Genomic DNA, 15,275 nt, shown 5'->3' on the forward strand with positions numbered 1-15,275 from the left:
ATGAGTCAAAACAGTGCAGCAGCAGAAGCTTCAACAGAAATGAAATGAAGGAAAAGAAGAAGAGAAGCGGAGAAGTAGAGAAAAGAGGATTGTATTTCACTGTCTTAGTCATTGCAAGGAATATGACCTATATATACATATAAACTTGGAATCTTAGTGACTAAGCAAACCTCCTAACAGCCAAGACTATAGGACTGTGGCACTCGTGATTACATTGGAGAACCGGCATAGAATGCAAGGTTGGGTTTCTATTAGAATTGGGGTGTATTCAATTGAGAACTGGAGAGATTTTTATGGAGTTTAATTGATTTGTAGAGATTTCATGTAAAATTTTAATTCAATTCCCTTTAAATCTCATGGGAAGGAGTGAGATTTGTGAATACTTAAAATACAATACAAAATCTCTTCAATTCCCTCTAATTCCTCAACTTTTTGAAATTCTTTAAAATTAAATTATAATTGAATACACCTGAAATGTTATAAACTTCTTTAAAATTTTAATTGAATACACTCAGATTTCTAAAGATTTTAATAAACTATCTTAAAATCATGATTCAATTTCAAAGAATCACTTAAAATCCTCATTGAATACCCCTAGATTCATTAAAAGAATTAAAATCCCTAAAAATCTCAATTGAATACATCCTTTAGTATGCAAATTTTACGTGTCCAAATAATTTTATTATTCTTTCTCAAAAAAAAAAAAAAATTATTGTTGCATTATTAATTTTTATAGGTCGTTTATTTTTATGGATTCCTGTTTCCACTCATTTAATATTCAGCATTTAAATTTTCTTGTAACTGTTAAGCATGTTGCATATCATATGGGACAATAAATGAGTTTATTGTTTTATTTATTCATTAATTTTATTAATCAATCAATTTTGTGTAACTGTATCATATATTGTATAATTACAGAGATTATGGTCTTTACAATTGAGATTGGAAGTTTCGCGTTGAAAAAAAAAAAATTAAATCCAATATTCCAAGCTTATTGTTCTGTTTATTAGTTAATTAAATTGCCGATTCTCTGTGGTGATTGTTGAAATTTTTGTTAAGAAATAACTATAGCTATTTTATTATAATATTAGCATTAATATTTAATACAAATATCAAAGAAGATATTCGAGATTTTTATAATTATTAGTTAATTAAATTGTCGATTCTCCATGTTAATTGTTGAGATATTTTTAGAAACAACGATGCCGATTTTATTATAATACTAAGCATTAGTACAAATATCAAAGAAGACATTCAAGATTTTTATAATTATTATCTTTGTTTATTTAGAAAAAAAAAAGAAGGAACATTTTGTCTAAAAAGATCACCATTTAATTTTTTTTTTCCTGAGTTTCAGAAACCTCACAACCGGCTCTGCATTCTTAATTTCTAATAACAGATCCTCAATTCTATTTACGATCAGCTGATTCTATTATATAGGTAAATACTTTCACTATTTTGGGGATTGAAAGAGATAAGGTAGAGTTTTGTCTGGCTGTTGGCCTTAGGTTTTATTAACGTTAGGTTAGAATGCATGCATGTGGTTCCACATGTAGTACGTAGTATTAATTATTACTTGTGTGCTGCAGTGTTGCAGAGATAATTTTTTCAATATGTTTGGAATATGACATGATAGAAGATATGTTATTATGTAAATTGAGAGAATTTTTTTTTAAATATCTCTACATTTGTATAATAACATACACTGTATGTGCCTCTATTCCGGTCACATTGAAAATCTCTCTGCTGCATAGCCCAAGATGTGGTGTATTTATACTCATTACCCTTAAGTGATGTTAATGCTCACTACCATATTTATCATCATTGGATGAATTTAATTTTGAAATTTTTGTCTATCCATTAGCTACACAAATTTCAAAATTTAAATTTATCTAATAGTGATAAATTATAAGTATGCCATGTCAGCTATGCCACATAAGCAATAGCTTCAGTCTTATGCCAATGTACTTGAATTGTGGACTATAAATAGTTTTTCCTCGTATTTTAGATACGATTGTATTGTAAAATTGATTGTGTGAAATATAGAAGATATTCATTTTCTTTCTCTTCTTGTATTTTAGACAAGATTGTATTGTAAAATTGGTTATGTAAAATATAGAACATATTCATTTCCTTTATATTCTTGTATTTTAGATAAGATTGTATTGTAAAACTGGTATGTGAAATATAGAAATTCATTTTCTTTCCCTTCAAGCTTCCCTCTACGATCTTTACTAATTGTTAAGATAAATAAGGTTATGAGCCTCACCAACCATCACGACGACTTTGGTGAGCAACAATATTGCCCGAAATGGAGTCTATATATCCACCACCAACATCACTTCAAGGTTTCATAAGTAACAAACTATAGGCATACAGCGATCTCTGGACTGCTGCGAGAGAGAGAGAGAGATGGAGGTGCTGCAAATACTTCACATGAACCAAGGCAATGGCGAGACTAGTTATGCTCAAAACTCTACAGTTCAGGTACACATTATTTTTTACTTCCAACAACAACATCACCCAATGATAACAAAGGACATTAGCCGAGCAGAACTAGCCAAAATCAACTAATATTGTTTTTTTTTTTTTACATGGATCTCGATTGATTAATCTAATTATTTATTTTTGTTGTAGAGAAAAATATTATCCGTCGTAAAGCCAATCATTGATGAAGCTGTACAAAAAATTTTGTGCTCAAATATAGCACCAATTGGGAGCATGGGAATAGCTGATTTGGGTTGCTCATCTGGACCAAACACCTTACTACTCATCTCCATAATAATTGATGCCATACATGCCACAAGTTGCTCATCATCATCCACAGAGTTTAGAGTGTTTCTAAACGACCTCTTTAGCAACGACTTCAACACCATTTTTATGTCACTCCGGGCATTCTATAACCAACTGAAGGAAGAAAAAGGTGATGGATTCGGGTCTTTCTTTATCTCCGCCGTGCCAGGCTCGTTTTACGGCAGATTGTTTCCAGCCAAGAGTTTGCATTTCGTGCACTCTTCTTCTAGTCTTCATTGGCTCTCTCAAGTCCCTCCTGGGCTGGATTGCCAGGCAGCTGGCAAAGCATTGAACAAAGGAAAGATTTACATTTCTAAGACCAGCCCTCAATGCGTTTTGGAAGCATATTCGCTTCAATTTCACAAGGACTTTTTGCTATTTCTCAAGTCCAGGGCTGAAGAAATAGTAGGTGGAGGACGAATGGTGTTGTCACTCATGGGCAGGTCGTCCTCTGACCCATCAACTCAAGAGAGTTGCTACCAATGGGAACTCCTCGCTCATGCATTAATGAGCATGGTTTCAGAGGTAAATACATAGATAAATATGCAATATTTAGTTTTAAGTTTCTGTTAGTTCTCTTCATCTCCTAAGAAATTTTTTCTTAGTAATTCAACTTTTTTACTACAAATTTACTGTTATTGAGAAACAATAATTCCAAGAATCAAACCTTCGAAGAAATGGCCTATCAACTATTTAAGCTGGGCGCAGTTATAGTTGATTGTGTAATAACAATTGAGTTTACATTTTATTTTTCTTCTTCTTTAAAATGATATTCAAGTGTGTGTTTTTATTATGAACGGAGTTTTATAGACTAACTTATGAAGAATCCGTTTTTTCTCTATTAATTTTTATTAGCAATGCTAAATATATAACTTTGGTCCATGAAATTCAAATTTTTCTAATTAAAACCCAATGAAGTTTATTTTCTTGACTACAACTCAATGACTAGAATTCACCCAACCATTTTACCTAATTAAGCTCGTGTGTCATATCTTTTAGGTTCCCACAAGTACCCTCAACTATGTCAGTATTGCACTTTGTATGTTGATGTAGGAATAAAATGGAAAGAGGTTTTATTGCTTGTAACGTGTATTATTGGCATTTGAATTCTATTGATGTAGGAATAAACTTGGATGTTTTTATCTCCACAATAAATTTCAGACTTAATGCACCTATTGGTTAAAAATAAAAATCTTAATTATTTAAAAAAATTAAAAGACAACGTCTCTATGTCTTTTATGAGTTGCCTAAAACATGATTATATAAAACAAATAATGTGTATTACTTTCTGCTAAGAATATCAGTGTACCTGCTAAGTAATAACAGAACTAATGTACCTACATGTGTGTGTGTGTATATATATATATATATATTATGTAAACACATATCTCTAACACCAATAAAAATGCCTAATATACGTAGTAATACATTTACTTACAAAATATAAGAATGTTATTTGACTAAATATTAAACTAATGAATCTGCAAAATATAGGTAAATTAATTTACAATTTTTTAATTTTTTTGTCAGAATATATATTACTACTGGGCATATACATCTATATTGTTAATATATAATACGAATTTCCATGCAGGGTTCATTGTGTCATCAATGATTAGTGTGTGTTGTGGCATAAATTGGAAATATTTGTGATAATACGTCATTTATTTGTCTACATGGTAAGCTTATTTGACATTTGGATTTTATTTTGATGTTTAAAATTATATGGATTTTTGTTTAAGAAACATGAGTTGCAAGGATTTTATCCCTAAACAACTTAAGTAAATGTATTTTATGTGTCCAAATAATTTTCTTATTTTTCCTAAACAAATATATTTTAGCGTGTACAAACACTAGCTTATAATTTGTTGCCTACTAACATATGGTATATGCAATGTTATAGGGTCTCATTGAAGAGGAAAAGGTTGATTCATTCAACGCTCCGTACTATGCCCCAAGTGAAGAGCAATTGAAATTTGAGTTAGAAAAAGAAGGATCATTTACAATGGACCGCCTTGAAGCCTTTGAAATTGATTGGGATGGTGGTGCAGAAATATCTGCCGTAGCTAGTGGGCAGCGAGTGGCCAAGACTGTAAGAGCTGTGGTTGAGTCGATGATTGAATCTCACTTTGGAAAACATATCATGGATGATCTATTTCGTCGGTACGCTGAGCTCGTCGCCGATCACTTGTCAAAATCTAGAACCAAGAACATCAATTTGGTTGTTTCAGTCATTAGAAATGACTGAATTTTCTTATCTTTCCCATCTTTTTTTTTCCCACAAATTAAAGGCTAGTTTGGTATTGCTATGTTTTTTTAAAAACTTGCTTCTACTCTTTTGTGAGAATAAACTACTGCAAAATAAAGTTGTTGAGTGTTTAATAAGTTTTTCTTATGAAAGTGCTTTTATTAAAATAAAAAACAGTGTATGATGGTTTGGTAAACTTTTTTTTATAAAACTACTGCGACTATGTTAAATGACTAGAAATGATATTGTATTGAATGAGATAATAATAATTTACTAGTCTTTCTGCACGCGCTCATGCGGGTGCAAAAGGCCTTTTTTACATCATGGGATCGCTACGCGCGGTGTGTAGAGTTATTTTTTCTTTTTACCTTTGTTCACACATAAAGACATTATTATAGTTACAATGTGCTAAGCGCGATGTACAATGTTTGTACTTGTCAAGAGACATTCTTTTACATTAATTTTTTTGACTAAAAATTTGTACAAACTTTTGCACCGTTAGATTTAAATTAAGATGCTGCAAACCTCTCAACCTAAAAAGAGAAAAGCACATAAATGAAATGAAGATAAACATGATGTTCATGATCAATCTCCCGTATCAAAAATGCCACAAAAAAAAAAAGGAACTTTATGTCCACATGATAGCAAAAAAAGTCACATATGAATATGCCATTTAAATTATCGTCAAACTAAGGAAATAAACGGCACAAAGAGAAAACTAACCCTTAGTCTTAAAAAAAGATCACATTAAAATTGCAAACTTGAAGTCCAACTAGTCACCAACATATACAAACATATCGAATAATAAAATTAATAATATTTTAAAATTATTTATCGCATTCCTCAAAACTAAAGAAAAACCGTGTCAACAATAAATTTAAATAACATAATAAAAATGTTAGCTATGTTATAAACTTTGTATTTAAGTGTAATTGTGTAAATCCTAGATTAGATTTGATTCTAGTTATTCTTCCCTATTATGACTTGTATTCCTTGGAGGAGAAGGATTCTTTTCTCCCTTATTACTTTAAATAAAGGCACTGCGTAAGGGGAATAATACATGCTCTACAAACACATCTCTCTCCCTACTCTCTCTCTCCCTGCGGTGCGCCCCCTCTGTCTCTGTCTTACTATCCCTAACGAAAAAGTGTCATCAGATATGAAATTCCGAATGTATCTGTCGCCGACTAAATGATCAACATTACTGTAATTAGACTTGTCGCTAAAATTGAAAATGTCTTTATCCATATCATTTAAAATTGGATCTTCACTTACACTGGTATTTTCAAAAGGACCAAGACTGTCCATTGATTTACTTAGCCTACACCTGTATTCTAACTCCCCGTTAAACAACATCGAATCGAACCGCCATTTTTCCATAGAACTTTCTTGCCCCTCATTTACATGAAAATACAATAGATGAATAGTCATTCGATGAAAATCATTTGAATATTAAGTCACAACAAGCTAAGAAGGAGAAAAATCAAATTTTAATCACGACAAATATAATCATATCGTGCTTGCGAGAGGATTTTTTTTACTATGGCCCCTAAAGTTATCTTGCATTAGTTATTCTTCATTGCATTTTGAAAAGACATGTTTAATGTATTACGCAAGTGATAAACTTTTTCTTTATGATGCAAGTCCTAAAAATTTGTCATGTTTTTGCTTTCACTTGCGTAAAGTAATGGTTTGTGTTACAGATTAATTTTAAATGTACTTATATAAGTGGATAGTTTAACTTTCTATTTACTTTTTCCGTCACAAGACAAATTACAAAAACAAAAAAGAAGATGATTACCCATCATATTAAGTACAAAAATTCAAAAAAGTCAGCGATCCTAAATTAGATAGATACAAAATATCTTTATACACAACATTTCTTCATTTCTTGTGAAGACTCATTGGTTGTGGAGAAACCAACATCCACATACATGCTAGCCAATGCATGTTTCACCTCTCCCTTGAAGCTGCTTGTGCAAAGTATTACTCCATCTTTTCTTCCCTGAAACCATCTCTATTCCAAGCATTAGTAAACCAAACTTGTGACAATTCCAATTTCTGAGTGGTAGCAATTTGAAACAAAAGGCAACCAAAGTATGCTATAGCAATGCGGATCACTTCAGTTGAAGCAAGGTGGGACTAAGAACTATTAATCCCTGCAAGCATCAGTTACATTTAAAATAAAATTTGATTTAATATATATACATTGAAAATGGAATTAGTGTCATTTTGTATCCGATACAATACCTTAATAAAATTAAACCGTAAATAACAAAATATACATATTAGTGTACCTTAAAAACTTGATAGCCATATCTTCGCCACTCAAGATTAATGAGTAAATCCACCTTGCATTACATAAGTAATCAATATAAAATGGAAACCATCATATTAAAATGGAAAGTGAAACTAAAATCCCCCCACCTAGAACAGGAAGCTGAAAATCCACCCACCCCTTAAATTCTACAAAATAAGTAACCATTATTTAACTAATAAATTAGTATATAAAAAAGAAGTTAATAGAAAGGCAACCTATTGTAAATACAAACAGAATGATTGCACCAAAGCCTATTAAACCAAAAGAAAATGAGGAGAATGCAGACCAAATGAATAGGACTCTGTTTCAGGAACTCATTCAATTACCTAGAAATAAAAAATGAAAATTTTATTAAATTAATTAATATAAACTCATTGGCAGAATGAACATAAAAATGAAAATTTCTACTAAATTAATTAAAATAAACTAATGCATAGGGGAACATGAACAACCTTTTGAATTAATCTAAAAGCGATACAAACTAAAAATATTAAGATTAACAGGAGGAAATTTTTGAGATTGAGAATTCAGATAAACGAATAAGATTGAGAGTTGAGAAGTTATACCAAGGAAGACTCTTTGTCAATTTATCTCTTTGTTTCATCATCCGCCTTGCCCTAGTTCTCTTCTCCTTGATTTCTGCAATAAACGAAGAAATAATTTGCTTTAAAACATATATTTGTGTAATCAAATAATATGCAGAGCCGTGTTGAGCATGTTGCATGTTATTATATGGGGCAATAATTGAGTTTATTGTTTTATTTATCGATAAATTACACTTTCATACCTCAGGTTTGGGGTTTATTTCAATTCCTTACAACATCTTCACATTTCACTTTCATAACTTAAATACTATTTTATTTCAAAATAATACCTCCATTACATTTTCCATCCATTAGTCTATTAAGTGCTAATGTGGCTGCCACATATATGCCACGTGGTAAAATTTTTTTTTTTTTAATTTCTTTTTATAAAAACCTGAATTTTCTTTTTTAAAAAAAAAAGAAAAAAGAAATTTGATAACCATGATTGCTTCATGTGAACAATCTAAAATATATGTGGGATCTATTATTGCTTCTAATTAGTTGTATTCATGTGGTCAATAATTAATAAAGAGGCGTTTAGTAACACAATACATTTGATAGCAGCACCTTGATGGCGTTTTAGTGCCAAAGGATAGGCTTCTTGGGTGCAATTTCAATGTATGGAGTATCAACCCTCAATGGCGTTCATGCCAAAACCTTTCGACAAATCAATAATTACAAAAGATAGCGCACAAATTTGAGCGGCCAAATCGATTAAGTGAATTGTCTGGTTGTCGTTATACCTTGGGACCTTATTTCAAAATCGCATCAAACCATGTCGGCCAAAACACCAACCCAATTTTCCTCCATTTTTTATTCCACACCAGCAACCACTCAACGTTAACACCTGTTTTATCCAACAACTTAAATTGAGTCACTAAAGTCGGTCGAATTAAATCTATCTGTGACTCAAATATATGTTGAAACTCAGTGCATGTAAGTACTCATTAAAATTCAATTTTCCTCGTACGTTGATGTCTCTCGCTTATAATTCAAGAGTTCAGTTCTTCATAAAATTTTCAGATCATTCTACCTACCAAGTTACTCAAAATCTGCAGAACAACAAGGTAGCAGAAGAATAAACATGTCTTCCCGTTTACCACAAGAAGCTTATTATTCTTTTGGTTGTTACGCCGTGGTAGTAGTATTAGGTGCCTTGTCATGTCTGCTTTATCAAATTATCAAGTCAGTGAACTGCTCAAATCACGACATATCAACGGCTGATATTCCTCCAGGCAGCCGAGGATTACCATTCATCGGAGAAACCCTGAAGTTCATGGCTTCCCTGAACAGTGGTAAAGGGCTTTACGAGTTTGTCCGTCTTCGCCATCTCCGGTAATAATACCTCTCTCTTTGAGTGCATGATCTACCCTTTACTCTATAATTTCTTCTGTTAACGAACAGGCCAACGGTCCACACTAATTATGTTGTTCTCTAATTTGTAACTCGCCACTTGTACTGTATGTGGTTCATCACAAAAAGTTTTAGTATAAATGTAATTATAAGTGAAACTGCTCAATATAATTAAGTTATATTCAATTTTATCAATTTTCAACGTGAGATTCTTGTATTCTTCAACACCGTAATTTCTGTAAGTGCAGGCATGGAAATTGCTTTAGGACCAACATATTCGGAGAGACGCATGTTTTCGTTTCAAGCACGGAGTCAGCAAGGGCAGTCTTAAACAATGACTTGGGGAGATTCAGCAAGAGGTACATGAAAAGTATTGCTGCGCTAGTGGGAAATCAAAGCCTCCTCTGTGCTTCCCACCAACACCACAAACTAATTCGTGGGCAGCTAAGCAACTTGTTTTCTACCAATTCTTTGTCAGTTTTTATCAAACAGTTTGATGAACTCATTGTTGATGCTCTGAGAGGGTGGGAGCATAGAAGCTGTGTGGTCATACAAGATGAAGCACTCAAGGTAACATACAAATAATGCAATTTCTTCAGAACTTGCGATTTTCCATTTCTGTATCAAATTTCCAAACCTTTACTATAAGTCTATAGCTGTGTCACGGGCACACAAAGCTTAAATTGTCCTGCTTGGCATAATGAAGACTGAATGAATACTTTCAAGGAAATAATTTATATTCACAAGGGCCTTTCTTTAAAGCTTGTGAAATTTTATAATAAAAAATTAATTGTTTCTTGAAAAATCACTCATTAATACTTGACGTTTTCTATTATTGTCACAAGCGTTTTGGGTTATATTAAAGTGCTTTAATTTATACATTCAGAAAGCATTTCAAAACAGATCATGGTTTGCTAGTTTTTGTGATTACTATTTGATATTGTATTTGATGTAAGTTTCATTTTGGAGCAGATAACCTGCAAAGCTATGTGCAAGATGTTGATAAGCGTGGAACGCGGATACGAACTAGAGGTGTTGCAAAAGGAGGTGGCTCATGTTTGTGAAGCGATGTTATCATTCCCCTTAAGGTTACCGAGGACTGGGTTTTACAAAGGACTTCAGGTAAAATACTATATTCAACTACGCGTTTGAATCCTTCCTCCCTTGGCGGAGCCACTAAGACCATCTTCAAAGGAGATGTCAAATTTTAAATCTAAAATTTAAATTTGAAGGCTTACATAGTACTTTGACATCTTTTAAACTTTTGTTCTCCAATAGATATGTCAAATTTTAAACATAAAATAATAATTCATGTACTTTCTTTGTATTGGGAATGAAAAAAAAAATGATAATGCTTTAAATTAATTAAAAAATTAATAAAAAGCATTTAATAATTAATTAAAAAAAATTTGAAGATGCTATCAAATTTGGCAACAAGGGGGAGAGATGTCAATCCATGTCATGCCACATCAGATTTGGCTTTTCGGTTGGAAAACATTAATGCTGTCTTTTGTTACCGTTATTGCTGATTTGGACAATTTAACATCTCTGTTGGAGATGCTCTAAGGGGCCGGAATGGTCCCTCGCCCATCCTGCTTTTTTTTCCTTGCTAGTATTGTAGATGTTGTTTCTGCATATCAGTCTAATACCCTTTTCAAGTGTTTTCTCAATCTAACTATTTTCCATTCCAAGTCAGCCTTATTTTTCTCTTCATCCCTGTTATAGAAGTGCAGTCTTCACTTCCCCTCCTCATTTTATCAACTTTTCTTTGGCTTTAAGTTATATTTTAAAAAATTTCTTGCGTACTCTTTACCTCATATTCGGGTTCCTAGGTTTGTACAATATTTTTAGTTTTCTTTATTGAAATTGGGGTCTTTTAATTTTTATGCAAATTAATTCAATCTCTCATGTTTTGAGTTTAAATTTTCCATGTATGTGAGAGAGCCCCCTACACATGAAATATTTGCTCCAATACTGCTCCAGTACTCAAAAAATAAATATAAAAAAGGCCCAAAATATCTCATAATTGGGCTGTGTATTCATCTTTATGGGCTTCTAGGCCTAAATTTCAAAACCTAACCAGGCTCAAACTGTATGATTCAGGCTAGAAAGAAAATCATGGGAATAATTGGGGATGCAATTAGTGAAAGGAGAAAAGGGTTAGAAGTTAAGTGTGAAGATCTTTTGCAGCGGCTTTTGACAGAGGATGAAAAAGCATGTGGCGAAACAGGCACTACTGCCCGGCAGCTAACAGATGAAGAGATAAAAGACAATATATTAACCATGATCATTGCAGGTCAGGATACAACAGCCAGTGCAATGACATGGATGGTCAAATTCTTAGACGAGAACCCAGAAGTGCTTCACACTCTTATGGTAAGTCAGAGTTAAGGCTTCACTTTCTCTTATTAATTTTGTTTATAGTTGTATTAGTGAATAATATGCTACTTTTTTTTGTTGATTGAAACAGAAAGAACAACTTGACTTGGCGAGAAAAACTTCTTCAAAGTCATTTCTAACACTGGAGAGCATTAACGACATGCCGTATGCTTCTAAGGTACTATTAATCAACAATACTCACTTCACTTTTGGCATTTGTGTTATTTAACAAACCTAGAAACAACTTTCTCTAAGATTATTATTTTTTTCTTTAATCAATAATTATCGTCTGCATACACATGTGGATCTCTTTAGAGTGGAGACTCATGCCAATTGATCAGATGGTCATATGCTTGTTCTTGAAGACTCGCAACTATTAAAACAACATGTTTCTTGATATACTTCGTTTATTAATTGATTGAACAAATGAGTTGGGTGTGTCAATTAGGTGGTAAAAGAATCCCTAAGGTTGGCTTCTGTCGTGCCATGGTTTCCAAGACTAGCTCTCGAGGACTGCGAGATGGAAGGTTTGAGCTTTGAACAAAATATGTTTGTTTCATTTATTTTCCCTCTGTCTGTCTGTGTATGTAACTTGTTGATTGATTTGTGTTTCTCGGGGTGCATTAGGATTTAAGATCAAGAGAGGGTGGAATGTGAATGTTGATGCTAAATCAGTACACCTTGATCCTACGGTGTACACTGATCCGAACAAGTTCAATCCGTCAAGGTTTGACGTACGTATGCATGGATATAATTCACCTCATTCAATTAATTTCTTGTTAAAATTAAGTTAAAACATGTGTACATGATTAAAAGTTGCAACTCACTGAATTCGACTTTGTGATAAACCGCATGCATGCATGCAGGATGAGTCAAAAGTACCATACAGCTTCTTAGCTTTTGGGATGGGAGGGAGGACATGCCTGGGGATGAACATGGCCAAGGCCATGATGCTGGTCTTTCTCCACCGCCTCACCACTACTTACAGGTCGCATATCTCACTTTTTTTTCCCTTCTTTTTTGATATCGATCATTGAATTTGAGGCTAGGGGTTCAAGCTAGAATTCAGTAATTAATCAACGTGGAATGCCAAAATTCATAATTATATTGACAAATTAAGATGATTATTTACAACTCTTAATTGATGTAAAACCTTATCCAGGTGGAAGGTGATTGACGCAGACTCCAGTATTGAAAAATGGGGGCTCTTCTCAAAATTAAAAAGTGGCTGTCCGGTAACCGTGACCTGTATCGCTTAGAATTATACCCCGAGATATCAGCAATAAGATGCCTAGCTGATTCCATGTCGATTAAAATCTCAAGGTCCAGACTTTCTGCTTGTTGAATGTTGGGTAGTTAGCTTAACACTGTATTTAAAATTACCATTAGGAACATATTAAATCAGCTTTAATGTATCAGAATATTCAAGATGAAGGCATCATTTCAATATCCATATATATATATATATATTTGTTGACTCTAAAAATTACAAAAACTTACGTGGCGCACAGGCCGAATAACTAATAAGCTAACTACGTCCTTCGGTTGAATGCGGGGCATGCCAACTCATCGGCTGAGCTCGGCCGAGGAGTAAAATTCGTTGATGTTGCATTGAACGCGTTACTGACTTCTTTATCTTGCGACTGCAACCGAGGAAGGAACACTCTCGGTCTTTGGGTTCTAGAGCCTGAAGACAAGGCTGCTGGTTTTGCGAAGTTCACAAATCGTCGGCGCCCGATTCGGTCACCGTGATTATATTCGTAAGAGTATAAGTACGTCGAATCGACACTAGATTATACGGACACAAATATTCAAAGGTGATGTACGTCTTGATGGTGAACGTGGTTCGGCCGTCAGAATGCCGAACTCTAAAACTCACTTGTGAATATCCAATCATAAAATCACTCGGCGTCCGGTACGCCGAATGTCGTAACTCGTAACACCTTACTTCACCGAGAGGGCTGATAAGATGACCCCTGCCAATAAGGATTCGAAAACCCTTCTCAGCCGAGATTTGGATAGGTAACCAGTCGGCCTCGACGCAGTGCTGTTTATCCAAACTGAAGGTGCTCATCTGTCGGCTGATTCTACGGCAACAGTGCTGTTTATCCAAACTGAAGGTGTTTGCCGGTTGCCTCCACAGTGCTGTTTATCCAAATTGAAGGTGTGTCGGCGGAAAAAGAAAAGGAAAAATCTCAAGATGTTTGAGAGGTTTTGCGCTGGGCAATTGTATGTTAATTGAAGGTCCTTAATTGTTGCATGATTTCTTGTATTTATAGCACCAACTCCTTGAGATCGAATTAAACTCCTACCCGAATTGGGAGTCCTTGTTTCGTTCCGACTCTGCTTCGAACGACCCTATTCCCACTAGGATTTTGAACTCACCCCCCTTCGGGGCTTTATTCATTACTGGTCGAGAATCCTAGTTGCATCAGGACTTCCTCGACCCTCCTTGTTTATCTGGACTCCTCCTTCTTGCGATAGGACTCGACCATCCCTGCTAAATGGTCCGGAATCATGAGGTAGCCCATAGTATTTTGACACAGCTTTGGGCCGAGCACAAACCTACACTCGGCCCAACAATATTATTTTGGGCCCAAACAATATTTCAATTCAACTTAATTCATGGAGAAAAAGCTCAACCCATTTGGTATTGGACACAAAAAAATAAAAAATAAAAAAATAAAAAAACTCCTACTCTGAAAAGCTCTTCATCAATTCAACATCTACTTTTTTTTTTTTTTTTTTTCTTCAAACGATAAAATTAGTAGGTCGAAATAGTTAATTGTTGAAGGGGAGAAGAATCGGTGAGGATCAAAATCGCATTATAGTGTATTGGCATAATTGTTTTCCGCCAATGCGACCAATTAAACATCTAAATTCACTCTTTATTGTTGTACTTTTCCTATCATTTTTAGCTCTACATAAGTTATTCAAAATTCAGACAATGACATTGAAAGTGATTTAACTAATTTCTCATTCAACAAGTACAACCTAATAAAACAATTCATGTACATGATCTGTAACATTGACACTTGAAAAATCTTAGTATAAAGATTTGGCATTTGGTTTTGAGAACATGGATTATATATAGGACCCATTCTTGTTCATGATGTTGACTTAGCCACATATGCCTCTCCAACTTAATGCAATCTAGTGTGGGGCCTTCTACTTAAAACCCTAAATTTTCTTTTATCACCAACTTTTATCCCCTGTTTTGACTGAAATATATGAGACAGAATAATGTGTATAAACCGGCTACTTCACCAAGAATTTGAGAGGATTAATTGTTTGATAAATAATAAGGAGGCTTAAATGTTGAAATGGTCCATACACCTCTTTAGTTGATTTGGTCCTTGTGTTTTCAATTTGGCCGATTTAATCCTCGTGTTTCACTTAAATTAGTCAATTTAATACTTTTCATCCAGTTAAATTTTTTATAAATATGTTTCGAATTGGTTAACAAATAAAAATAAAAGATAAGAAAAGCAAAAGAACTCAAAAGTAAAAGAAAGCATCGCCACCATCGAGCACACCCAAGGCAACACCCAATTACCGTGAATTATCCTAGCAATCACCCACACTCTCTCTCGAAAGA

At 33.7% G+C, this 15,275-nt stretch overlaps 2 protein-coding genes across 2 annotated transcripts; both read left to right on the plus strand.

Moving 5' to 3' along the window:
• The first annotated feature begins 2,379 nt into the window (after positions 1 to 2,379).
• On the plus strand, positions 2,380 to 5,222 carry LOC137716759 (probable jasmonic acid carboxyl methyltransferase 2). Its single transcript, XM_068456140.1, has 3 exons — positions 2,380 to 2,487; positions 2,638 to 3,318; positions 4,697 to 5,222. Exons 1-3 carry the CDS (start codon positions 2,413 to 2,415, stop codon positions 5,039 to 5,041), a joined length of 1,101 nt encoding a protein of 366 aa, XP_068312241.1. The 5' UTR covers positions 2,380 to 2,412; the 3' UTR covers positions 5,042 to 5,222.
• A 3,301-nt stretch (positions 5,223 to 8,523) lies between these two features.
• LOC137718686 (abscisic acid 8'-hydroxylase 1) lies at positions 8,524 to 13,126 on the plus strand. Its single transcript, XM_068458233.1, has 10 exons — positions 8,524 to 8,881; positions 8,969 to 9,280; positions 9,547 to 9,868; positions 10,271 to 10,420; positions 11,402 to 11,674; positions 11,769 to 11,855; positions 12,126 to 12,204; positions 12,305 to 12,411; positions 12,544 to 12,665; positions 12,840 to 13,126. The coding sequence occupies exons 2-10, from the start codon at positions 9,030 to 9,032 to the stop codon at positions 12,934 to 12,936; spliced, it is 1,488 nt and encodes a 495-aa protein (XP_068314334.1). The 5' UTR covers positions 8,524 to 8,881; positions 8,969 to 9,029; the 3' UTR covers positions 12,937 to 13,126.
• Positions 13,127 to 15,275: the final 2,149 nt, after the last annotated feature.

This window comes from Pyrus communis, chromosome 15 (assembly GCF_963583255.1).
Source record: "Pyrus communis chromosome 15, drPyrComm1.1, whole genome shotgun sequence".
Classification (NCBI taxonomy): Eukaryota; Viridiplantae; Streptophyta; class Magnoliopsida; order Rosales; family Rosaceae; genus Pyrus; species Pyrus communis.

What these genes read in the sequence shown, in the direction of transcription:
- LOC137718686 (XM_068458233.1), top strand. Translation starts at nt 9,030, where the DNA reads ATGTCTTCCCGTTTACCACAAGAAGCTTATTATTCTTTTGGTTGTTAC. An exon ending in GTCCGTCTTCGCCATCTCCG is followed by an intron (nt 9,281 to 9,546) that starts GTAATAATACCT and finishes CTGTAAGTGCAG; the next exon opens with GCATGGAAATTGCTTTAGGA. An exon ending in GGTTTTACAAAGGACTTCAG is followed by an intron (nt 10,421 to 11,401) that starts GTAAAATACTAT and finishes TGTATGATTCAG; the next exon opens with GCTAGAAAGAAAATCATGGG.
- LOC137716759 (XM_068456140.1), top strand. Translation starts at nt 2,413, where the DNA reads ATGGAGGTGCTGCAAATACTTCACATGAACCAAGGCAATGGCGAGACT. An exon ending in CTCAAAACTCTACAGTTCAG is followed by an intron (nt 2,488 to 2,637) that starts GTACACATTATT and finishes TTTTTGTTGTAG; the next exon opens with AGAAAAATATTATCCGTCGT. An exon ending in TAATGAGCATGGTTTCAGAG is followed by an intron (nt 3,319 to 4,696) that starts GTAAATACATAG and finishes GCAATGTTATAG; the next exon opens with GGTCTCATTGAAGAGGAAAA.